A 12685-nucleotide genomic window follows, 5' to 3' on the forward strand; every position below is an offset into this window, starting at 1 on the left:
GTTGTGCTTACAGCCCAACACCGTGCAGGACGTTTGGCATTTGCCAGAGAACACCAAGATTGGCAAATTCGCCACTGTGCTCTTCACAGATGAAAGCAGGTTCACACTGAGCACGTGACAGACGTGACAGAGTTTGGAGACGCCGTGGAGAACGTTCTGCTGCCTGCAACATCCTCCAGCAAGACCGGTTTGGCGGTGGGTCAGTCATGGTGTGGGGTGGCATTTCTTTGGGGGGGCCGCACAGCCCTCCATGTGCTCGCCAGAGGTAGCCTGACTGCCATTAGGTACCGAGATGAGATCCTCAGACCCCTTGTGAGACCATATGCTGGTACCGTTGGCCCTGGGTTCCTCCTAATGCAAGACAATGCTAGACCTCATGTGGCTGGAGTGTGTCAGCAGTTCCTGCAAGAAGAAGGCATTTATGCTATGGACTGGCCCGCCCGTTCCCCAGACCTGAATCCAATTGAGCACATCTGGGACATCATCTCTCTCTCCATCCACCAACGCCACATTGCACCACAGACTGTCCAGGAGTTGGCGGATGCTTTAGTCCAGGTCTGGGAGGAGATCCCTCAGGAGACCATCCACAACCTCATCAGGAGCATGCCCAGGTGTTGTAGGGAGGTCATACAGGCACGTGGAGGCCACACACACTACTGAGCCTCATTTTGACTTGTTTTAAGGACATTACATCAGAGTTGGATCAGCCTGTAGTGTGGTTTTCCACTTTAATTTTGAGTGTGACTCCAAATCCAAACCTCCATGGGTTGATAAATTGAATTTCCATTGATTATTTTTGTGTGATTTTGTTGTCAGCACATTCAACTATGTAAAGAAAAAAGTATTTAATAAGATTATTTCTTTCATTCAGATCTAGGATGTGTTGTTTAAGTGTTCCCTTTATTTTTTTGAGCAGTGTAGTTGCAGGGATGGGGCGGGACAGGACACAGACACCCCAGGATATTGTGACTCGGTTTGGGCTCCACACTGTCCAACCACAGCTGATCAGTATGACTGGACTCTCTGCCACCTGATCCCTATGTACAGTATATAACAGATCTCACTTTCTCATGAATGCGCACACATACACACACACACACACACACACACACACACACACACACACACACACACACACACACACACACACACACACACACACACACACACACACTCACACACTCACTCACATACACTTACAGCCTCTTCACACTGAAAGGATCTCACTAGCATCCAGCCGGCTCTGGCTTACTGTAACCCCAGCTCTCTACTCTGAGTCAGAACCCTCTCCATCTCCTCTCTACATTATGAACACATGCATTGACAGTAAGAGGCAATTATTTGACCTGCAGTGCTTTGTTATACTGTAGGCCAAACTACTGTATTCTTTGCAAGGTGCCAACTGAGTGGAGTGTTTATATAGCTGAGAACCAGAAAGACAGACCACCAGGGTTTGGTTCACATTCAGCCTAAATATCCCACTGGAAGAATCACTACTACGGAGCCATAAAAATAACATGGCATTTATTAATTTACATGACTGTATATACATTAGGGAAATATTGTATGTTTCCTACAGTATGTCCTGCTTGAAATGAAACCATGGAATCAGTAGATGTGTAAGTAGCAATATGCATGCCCCGCCCACCTAAGGATCTGTCTTTTCCAGTCATCTATTTCCTGTGTTTGAGGGGGGCCCCGCCCACCTAAGGATCTGTCTTTTCCAGTCATCTATTTCCTGTGTTTGAGGGGTGCCCCGCCCACCTAAGGATCTGTCTTTTCCAGTCATCTATTTCTTATGTTTGAGGGGTGCCCCGCCCACCTAAGGATCTGTCTTTTCCAGTCATCTATTTCCTGTGTTTGAGGGGTGCCCCGCCCACCTAAGGATCTGTCTTTTCCAGCCATCTATTTCCTGTGTTTGAGGGGTGCCCCGCCCACCTGAGGATCTGTCTTTTCCAGCCATCTATTTCCTGTGTTTGAGGGGTGCCCCGCCCACCTGAGGATCTGTCTTTTTCAGCCATCTATTTCTTGTGTTTGAGGGGTGCCCCGCCCACCTGAGGATCTGTCTTTTCCAGCCATCTATTTCCTGTGTTTGAGGGGTGCCCCGTCCACCTGAGGATCTGTCTTTTTCAGCCATCTATTCCCTGTATTTGAGGGGTGCCCCACCCACCTGAGGATCTGTCTTTTCCAGCCATCTATTTCCTGTGTTTGAGCGGTGCAAAATCCACTTGTTACTTAATTAGGTTATAAGATCTACAGAAAATACAGAAATGCCAAATGTGGAGGTGTGGCTGTTTATATTCTTAACCTCATTCCTGTAAAGCTTAGAGAGGATCTCATGTCAAACACCATTGAAGTAATATGGCTACAGGTTCATCTGCCTCACATAAAGCCCATTCTGGTGGGAAGCTGCTATAGACCACCAAGTGCTAACAATCAGTATCTGGATAACGTGTGAAATGCTTAATAATGTATGTGATATCCATAGAGAGGAATATTTTCTGGGTGATTTAAATATTAACTGGCTTTCATCAGGCTGCCCACTCAAGAGAAAGCTTCAAACTGTAACTAGTGCCTGCAACCTGGTTTAGGTTATCATGAAATCATCCATATGTATTGAGCACATATTTACTAATGCTGCAGACATTTGTTTTGAAAGCAGTACACAAATCCATTGGATGTAGTGATCAAAATATAGTTGCCATATCTAGGGAAACCAAAGTTCCAAAGGTTGGGCCTAATATAGTGTATATGAGGTCATGCAATACGTTTTGTAACAATTCCTATGTTGTTGATGTAAAGAATATTTGTTGGTCCGTGCTGTGTAATGAGGAGCAACCAGATGCGGCACTTGACACATTTATGAAATTGCTTATTCCACTTACTAATAAGCATGCACCCATTAAGAAAATTACTTTAAAAACTGTTAAATCCCTGTCGATTGTTGAGGAATTGAAAAACTGTATGGTTGAAAGGGATGAGGCAAAATAAATGGCAAATAGGTCTGGCTGTACAACCAATTGGCAAACGTACTGTAAATTGAGAAATAATATCACTAAACTGAGTAAAAAGAAGAAGAAACTACACTATTAAACAATGATAAATGACATAAAGAATGTGGGGCACATCAAAGGACATTTTGGGCAAAAAGGCAAACTCCGCTCTATCATTCACTGAATCAGATGGCTCATTAATCACAAAACCCACTGATATTGCCAACTACTTTAATGATTTTTAGCTAATGTAGATTATCTTCTTATGGCTTGGGGGCAGTATTTCGACATCTGGATGAGAAGCGTGCCGAAAGTAAACTGCCTGTTACTCAGGCCCAGTGGTTAGGATATGCCTATAATTGGTAGATTTGGATAGAAAACACTCTAAAGTATAACATAACTGATATGGCAGGTAAAAACCTGAGGAAGTGGGATCTATCCAGGAAGTGGGATTTTTTTGGATGTGGGTAGGTTTCAATTGAATGCCTATAGGGTATCTAATGGGTTAGGACCCAGATTGCAGTTCCTATGGCTTCCACTAGATGTCAACAGTCTTTAGACATTGTTTCAGGCTTGTTTTCTGAAAAAATGAAGAAGAATGAGACCTTTCTGTCAGTGGATTGTAGAATCATGCAGTGCTGGTTTGCGTGTGTGACCGAGTGCACGCCCTTCGTTGTTTTTCCTTTCTATTGAATACCCTATTGTCCGGTTGAAATATTATAGATTATTTAGACAATTGAGAACCTGAGGATTAATTACAAACATCGTTTGACATGTTTCGACGAATTTTACCTTGTTCTATTAGGATGTATTCGTCTGCATGTTTTGACCGCCTTTGAGCCAGTGGATTACTGAACAAAATGCGCCAACAAAACTAGTTTCTGGGCTATAAAGAGGAACTTTATCGAACAAAATTAACATTTATTGTGTAGCTGGTGACTGCAACCAGATGAAGATCTTCAAAGGTAAGTGATTAATTTTATCGCTATTTCTGACTTTCATGGCTCCTCTACTTGGTTGGAAAATGTTTGTATGCTTTTGTAAGCGGGGCGCTGTCCTCAGATAATCGCACGGTATGCTTCGCCGTAAAGCCTTTTTGAAATCTGACAAAGCAGCTGGATTAACAAGAAGTTAATCTTTATGCAGATGTATAACACTTGTATTTTTATGAATGTTTATTATGACTATTTCTGTATTTTGAATTTGGCTCTCTGCCGTTTCACCGGATGTTGTCGAGGTGGGTCGCTAGTGGAACGCCTGCGCTAGAGAGGTTATCTAATTTAGGCATGACATACCAGCAATGAACGTTGACACTTCACATCCAAGTATATCTGACCAAATTATGAAAGACAAGCATTGTCATTTTGAATTCCATAAAAGTGTGGAAGAGGTGAAAACATTATTGTTGTCTATCAACAATAACAAGCCACCAGGATCTGACAACTTGGATGGAACATTTTTGAGGATAATAGCGGACAATATTGCCACTCCTATCTGCCATATCTTCAATTTAAGCCTACTAGAAAGTGTGTGTCCTCAGGCCTGGAGGGAAGCAAAAGTTATTCCCCTCCCTAAGGATACTAAAGCACCTTTTACTGGCTCAAATACCCGACCAGTCAACCTGTTACCAATGCTTTGTAAACTTTTGGATTTTTTTGTTGTTGACCAGATACAATGCTATTTTACAGTAAACAAATTGACGACAGACTTTCATCACGCTTTTAGGGAAGGACAGTCAACAAGCACAGCACTTACACAAATGACTGATGATTGGCTGAGAGAAATGTATGATAAAAATATTGTTTTGTTAGACTTCACTGTGGCTTTTGACATTATCGATCATATTCTGTTGCTGGAAAAACGTATGTTTTATGGCTTTACACACCCTGCTATATTGTGGATGAAGAGTTACCTGTCTAACAGAACGCAGAGGTAGAATCAGGAATTCCCCAGGGCAGCTGTCTAGGCCCCGTACTTTTTTCAAACTTTACTAACGACATGCCACTGGCTTTGGGTAAAGCCAGTGTGTCTATGTATGCGGATGACTCAACATTATACACGTCAGCTACCACAGCAACTGAAATGACTGCAACACTTAACAAAGAGCATCAGTTCGTTTCCAAATGGGTGGCAAGGAATAAGTTAGTCCTAAATATTTCAAAAACTTAAAGCATTGTATTTAGGACAAATCATTCATTAAACCCTAAACCTCAAAGTGGAGGAGAGACTGACTTCATCACTACTTGTATTTGAGAGAGGTATTGACAGGTTGAATGCACCGAGCTGTCTGTTTGAACTACTGGCACACAGCTCAGACACCCATGCATACCCCACAAGACATGTCACCAGAGGTCTCTTCACAGTCCTCAAGTCCAGAACAGACTATGGGAAGCGCACAGTACTACATAGAGCCATGACTACACGGAATTCTATTCCACATTGAGTAACTCATGCAAGCAGTAAAATTAGATAAAAAAACAGATAAAATACACCTTATGGATCTCTATCTTACAGGGAGATGTAATTCACTGTTGCTGGCCTACACATGGTAGATGCTAAGGGTCAGATTTAGAGTAAGGTCCACGTCAAGGGTCAGCAACTAGTACCTTCTTCGCGTCTCAACTGTTTTTAGGAAATCCATCCTGTAGTCTCAGCATTGTCTGAAGTTGAGGGTTTGAGGGTAACTGTCAAGTCTATGATCGGTCAGGTCAACAAGGTCAAGGTTAGGCCTATGGGGTTTATACACCGACCGTCAAAGCTGTCTTAGGGACAGGGGGCTAAAGGGGTTCATGTTGGGGTCATGTCTAATAGCACCAGGGCCAGCTCTAAGGTTTTTGTTTAAGAGTTGAAACACTGACCGTCCTGTAGCCGAAGTTGTCTGAGAAATAGAGGGTTCTGTAGGACGTTACATCTCCCTGGTTCATCCTCTCTGGTCACCAACATAAGGTCTGTGTAGATGAACACGGTCACCTACAGAGAGAAAGAGAGAGAGAGAGAGAGAGAGAGAGAGAGAGAGAGAGAGAGAGAGAGAGAGAGAGAGAGAGAGAGAGAGAGAGAGAGAGAGAGAGAGAGATAGAGGGGAGACTGAATTAAACTTGGCTGAGAATCTCATATCGCTAAATCTCGACATAACAGCACTATGCATATATTGCAAAAAAAGTTGACATTGACGCACAACACACTAGATGCTCTTTTGCTATACACATATTCATAAGCACACACAAACTCAAAAACACAAACATGCTTGCTTATCAAATCAAATTATATTGGTTGCATATGTAACCGATGTGAAATGGCTAGTTAGTTAGCGGTGGTGCGCGCTAATAGCGTTTCAATTGGTGACGTCACTCTCTCTGAGACTTGAAGTAGGGTTTCCCCTTGCGTTGCAAGGGCCGCGGCTCCTGTGGCGCGATGGGTAACGATGCTTCGGTGGGTGTCAGTTCTAGATGTGTGCAAGGGTCCCTGGTTCAAGCCCAGGTTGGGGTGAAGAGATGGACGGAACCTACACTGTTACATTGGTGCCGTGACCCAGATCATTGGTTGCTGCGGAAAAGGAGGAGGTCAAATGAGTAATGTTGGACTCTGGAGATTATATACAGCTGAAGTCGGAAGTTCACCTTAGCCAAATACATTTAAACTCAGTTTTTCACAATTCCTGACATTTAATCCGAGTAAAAAACTCCTGTCTTAGGTCAGTTTGGATCACCACTTTATTTAAAAAATGTGAAATGTCAGAATAATAGTAGAGAGAATGATTTATTTCAGCTTTTATTTATTTCATCACATTCCCAATGGGACAGAAGTTTACAAACACTCAAATAGTATTTGGTAGCACTGCTTTTAATGTTTTTAACTTGGGTCAAATGTTTCGGGTTGCCTTTCACAAGCGTCCCACATTAAGTTGGGTGAATTTTGGCCCATTCCTCCTGACAGAGCTGGTGTAACTGAGTGAGGTTTCTAGGCCTCCTTGCTCGCACACACTTTTTCAGTTCTGCCCACACATTTTCTATAGGATTGAGGTCAAGGCTTTGTGATGGCCATCCCAATACCTTGACTTTGTTGTCCTTAAGCCATTTTGCCACGACTTTGGCAGTATGCTTGGGGTCATTGCTTCAATATATTCACATAATTTTCCTTCCCCATGATGCCATCTAGTTTGTGAAGTGCAACAGTCTCTCCTGCAGCAAAGCACCCCCACAACATGATGCTGCCACCCCCGTGCTTCATGGTTGGGATGGTGTTCTTCGGCTTAAAAGCCTCCATATTTTTCCTCAAAATATAACGATGGTCATTATGGCCAAACAGTTCTATTTTTGTTTCATCAGACCAGAGGACATTTCTCCAAAAAGTACGATCTTTGTCCCCATGTGCAGTTGCAAACTGTGGTCTGGATTTGTTATGCCGGTTTTGGAGCAGTGGCTTCTTCCTTGCTGAGCGGCCTTTCAGGTTATGTAGATATAGGACTACTGTGGATATGGATACTTTTGTACGTGTTTCCTCCAGCATCTTCACAAGGTCCTTTGCTGTTGTTGTGGGATTGATTTGCACTTTTCGCACCGAAGTACGTTCATCTCTAGGAGACAGAATGTGTCTCCTTCTTGAGCGGTGTGACGGTACCTTCAGGTGTTTAGAAATTGCTCCTAAGGATAAACCAGACTTGTGGAGGTCTACAATTTTTTTTCTGAGGTCTAGGCTGATTTCTTTTGATTTTCCCATGATGTCAAGCAAAGAGACACAAAGTTTGAAGGTAGCCCTTTGAAATACATCCACAGGTACACCTCCAATTTTTAGCCTATCAGAAGCTTCTAAAGCCATGACATAATTATCTGGAATTTTCCAGGCTGTTTAAAGGCACAGTCAACTTAGTGTATGTAAACTTCTGACCCACTGGAATTGTGATACAGTGAATTATAGGTGAAATAATCTGTCTGTAAACAATTGTTGAAAAATTACGTGTCATGCATGTCCTAACCGACTTGCCAAAACTATAGTTTGTTAACAAGAAATTTGTGGAGTAGTTGAAAAACGAGTTTTATGTAAACTTCTGACATCAACTGTATATATATATATATATATATATATATATATATATATACAGTATATAAAGTATATACAGTACCAGTCAAAAGTTTGGACACACCTACTCATTCAAGGGTTTTTCTTTATTTTACTATTTTTTACATTGTAGAATAATAGTGAAGACATCAAAACTATGAAATAACACATTTGGAATCATGCAGTAACCAAAAAAGTGTTTAAAAAATCCTAATATATTTTATATTTGAGATTCTTCAAAGTAGCCACCCTTTGCCTTGATGACAGCTTTGCACACTCTTGGAATTCTCTCAACCAGCTTCATGAAGAACGCTCTTCCAAGAGTTTTGAAGGAGTTCCCACATATGCTGAGCACTTGTTGTCTGGGTTTCCTTCACTCTGCGGTCCAACTCATCCCAAACCATCTCAATTGGGTTGAGGTTGAGTGATTGTGGAGAACAGGTAATCTGATGCAGCACTCCATCACTCTCTTTCTTGGTCAAATAACCCTTACACAGCCTGGAGGTGTGTTGGGTTATTGTCCTGTTGAAAAACAAATGACAGTCCCAATAAGCACAAACCAGATGGGATGGCATATCGCTGCAGAATACTGTGGTAGTCATGCTGGTCAAGTGTGTCTTGAATTCTAAATAAATCACAGACAGCGCCACCAGCAAAGCACCCCCACACCATCACACCTCCTCCTCCGTGCTTCAAGGTGGGAAACACACATGCAAAAATCATCCGTTCACCTACTCTGCGACTCACAAAGATACGGTGGTTGGAACAAAAAATCTCAAATTTGGACTCATCAGACCAAATGACAGATTTCCACTGGTCTAGTGGTTTCTTTGCAGAAATTTGATCATGAAAGCCTGATTCATCCAGTCTCCTCTGAACAGTTGATGTTGAGATGTGTCTCTTACTTGAACTCTGTGAAGCATTTATTTGGGCTGCAATCTGAGGTGCAGTTAACTCTAATGAACTTCTCCCCTGCAGGTAACTCTGGGTCTTCCTTTCCTGTGGTGGTCCTCATGAGAGCCAGTTTCATCATAGCGCTTGATGGTTTTTGCTACTGCACTTGAAGAAACTTTCAAAGAGCTTGAAATATTCAGGATCTACTGACCTTCATGTCTTAAAGTAATGATGGACTGTCGTTTGTCTTTGCTTAATTGAGCTGTTCTTGCCGTAATATGGACTTGATCTTTTACCAAATAGGGCTATCTTCTGTATACCACTCCTACCTTGTCACAACACAACTGATAGGCTGAAACACATTAAGAAGGAAATAAAATCCACAAATTAACTTTTAACAAGGCACACCTGTTAATTGAAATGCATTCCAGGTGACTACCTCATTAAACTGGTTGAGAGAATGCCAAGAGTGTGCAAAGCTGTCATCAAGGCAAAGGGTGGCTACTTTAAAGAATCTAAATTCTAAAATATGTTTGTTTAACACTGTGTGTGTGTGTGATGGGATGTACAGTGGGGGGAAAAAGTATTTGATCCCCTGCTGGTTTTGTTTGTTTGCCCCTTGACAAAGAAAGGATCAGTCTATAATTTTAATGGTAGGTTTATTTGAACAGTGAGAGACAGAATAACAACAAAAATATCCAGAAAAACACATCAAAAATGTTATAAATTGATTTGCATTTTAATGAGGGAAATAAGTATTTGACCCCCTCTCAATCAGAAAGATTTCTGGCTCCCAGGTGTCTTTTATACAGGTAATGAGTTGAGATTAGGAGCACACTCTTAAAGCGAGTGCTCGTAACCGCAGCTTGTTACCTTTAAAAAAGACACCTGTCCACAGAAGCCATCAATCAATCAGATTCCAAACTCTCCACCATGGCCAAGACCAAAGAGCTCTCCAAGGATATCAGGGACAAGATTGTAGACCTACACAAGGCTGGAATGGGCTACAAGACCGTCGCCAAGCAGCTTGGTGAGAAGGTGACAACAGTTGGTGCAATTATTCGCAAATGGAAGAAACACAAAAGAAATGTCAATATCCCTTGGCCTGGGGCTCCATGCAAGATCTCACCTCGTGGAGTTACAATGATCATGAGAACGGTGAGGAATCAGCCCAGAACTACACGGGAGGATCTTGTCAATGATCTCAAGGCAGCTGGGACCATAGTCACCAAGAAAACAATTGGTAACACACTACGCCGCGAAGGACTCAAATCCTGCAGCGCCCGCAAGGTCCCCCTGCTCAAGAATACATATACAGGTGTGTCTGAAGTCTGCCAATGAACATCTGAATGACTCAGAAGACAACTGGTGAAAGTGTTGTGGTCAGATGAGACCAAAATCGAGCTCTTTGACATCAACTCAACTCGCCGTGTTTGGAGGAGGAGGAATGCTGCCTATGACCCCAAGAACACCATCTCCACCGTCAAACATGGAGGTGGAAACATTATGCTTTGGGGGTGTTTTTCTGCTAAGGGGACAGGACAACTTCACCGCATCAAAGGGACGATGGACGGGGCCATGTACCGTCAAATCTTGGGTGAAAACCGCCTTCCCTCAGCCAGGGCATTGAAAATGGGTCATGGATGGGTATTCCAGCATGACAATGACCCAAAACACACGGCCAAGGCAACAAAGAAGTGGCTCAAGAAGGAGCACATTAAGGTCCTGGAGTGGCCTAGCCAGTCTCCAGACCTTAATCCCATAGAAAATCTGTGGAGGGAGCTGAAGGTTCGAGTTGCCAAACCTTAATGACTTGGAGAAGATCTGCAAAGAGGAGTGGGACAAAATCCCTCCTGAGATGTGTGCAAACCTGGTGGCTAACTACAAGAAACGTCTGACCTCTGTGATTGCCAACAAGGGTTTTGCCACCAAGTACTAAGTCATGTTTTGCAGAGGGATCAAATACTTATTTCCCTCATTAAAATGCAAATCATTTTATAACATTTTTCACGTGTTTTTCTGGATTTTTTTGTTGTTGTTATTCTGTCTCTCACTGTTCAAATAAACCTACAATTAAAATTATAGACTGATAATTTCTTTGTAAGTGGGGAAACTTAAAAAATCATCAGGGGATCAAATACTTTTTTCCCCCACTGTATAGATACGATGGACAGTATATGGATAGAATATGTAGTACATCTGAAGAATTGTACAACAATAGTTAACCTGTCTGGGCTTGGGGGCAGTATTTTCACGACCGGATGAAAAACGTACCCGATTTAAACAGGTTACTACTCTGGCCCAGAAACTACAATATGCATACAATTAGTAGATTTGGATAGAAAACACTCTGAAGTTTCTAAAACTGTTTGAATGGTGTCTGTGAGTATAACAGAACTCATATGGCAGGCAAAGACCTGAGAAAAATCCAAGCAGGAAGTGAAAAGTCTGAGAACTGTAGTTCTTCTTTTGATTCTCTATCGAAGCTACAGTGTCTGTGGGGGACGTTGCACTTCCTAAGGCTTCCATTGGCTGTCTAAAGCCTTCATAAAGTGGTTTGAGCATTTTCCTGTCACTGGGCAGATAATAGGAGCTCAGTTTCTGAGTGGTCTGCCTGGCAACAAAGGGATTGGATATGCGCGGTCACGCGAGCACGCCGTTCCTTCTTTTTCTTCTTGAATGAATATGCTATTGTCCGGTTGGAATATTATCGCAATTCTACGTTAAAAATACCATAAAGATTGATTTTAAACAGCGTTTGACATGCTTCTATGTACGGTAATGGAACATTTTGACTTTTCGTCTCTCGTTCCATGCTCGTGCGTTATGCCTTTGGATAAGTGATCTGTACGTACGAACAAAACAGAGGTATTTCTACATAAATATGGATTATTTCGAACAAAAACAACATTTCTTGTGGAAGTAGCAGTCCTGGGAGTGCATTCTGACGAAGATCAGCAAAGGTAAGAGAATATTTCTAATACTAATTCTGAGTTTAGGTTGCCCCGAACTTGGCGGGTGTCTGAATAGCTCACCGTGATGGCTGAGCTATGTACTCCGAATATTGAAAAATGTGCTTTCTCCATAAAGCTATTTTAAAATCTGACACAGCGGTTGCATCCAGGGGTAGTCTATCTATAATTCTTAAAATAATTGTTATATATTTTGTCAATGTTTATGATGAGTATTTTTGTAAATTGATGTGCACATTCACCGGACGTTTTGGTGGGAATACATTTGAACATCACGCGCCAATGTAAAATGCTGTTTTTGGATATAAATATGAACTTTATCGAACAAAACATACATGTATTGTGTAACATGATGTCCTAGGAGTGTCATCTGATGAAGATCGTCAACGGTTAGTGCTTCATTTAGCTCTGTTTTGGGTTTTATTGACACATGTCCTTGCTTGGAAAATGGCTGTGTGATTATTTTTGTCTATGTACTCTCCTAACATAATCTAATGTTTTGCTTTCGCTGTAAAGCCTTTTTGAAATCGGACAATGTGGTTAGATTAACGAGAAGTTTATCTTTAAAATGGTGTAAAATAGTTGTATGTTTGAGAAATTTGAATTATGACATTTTGTTGTTTTTGAATTTTCCGCCCTGATATTTCACTGGCTGTGTCCCGCAGGTGCTAGCCATAGAAGTTAAATAGGATAGGACTTGACTTGAAAACTTTATATACATATGAAGTGGGTTAAACAGTGTGTAAACATTATTAAAGTGACCAGTGTTCC

General features: G+C 41.9%; 1 protein-coding gene across 7 annotated transcripts in view; it reads right to left on the reverse strand.

Moving 5' to 3' along the window:
- LOC115159546 (regulator of G-protein signaling 3) overlaps positions 1–12685 on the reverse strand; it is a 192598-nt gene that overhangs the window by 126391 nt on the left and 53522 nt on the right. For all 7 annotated transcript variants that reach the window (XM_029709372.1, XM_029709371.1, XM_029709369.1 and 4 more), the window contains one exon: positions 5852–5963. In XM_029709372.1, coding sequence (XP_029565232.1) covers positions 5852–5963 — 112 coding nt within the window. The remainder of the gene's footprint in view (positions 1–5851; positions 5964–12685) is intronic.

Source organism: Salmo trutta, chromosome 23, assembly GCF_901001165.1.
Source record: "Salmo trutta chromosome 23, fSalTru1.1, whole genome shotgun sequence".
NCBI classification, from domain to species: domain Eukaryota; kingdom Metazoa; phylum Chordata; class Actinopteri; order Salmoniformes; family Salmonidae; genus Salmo; species Salmo trutta.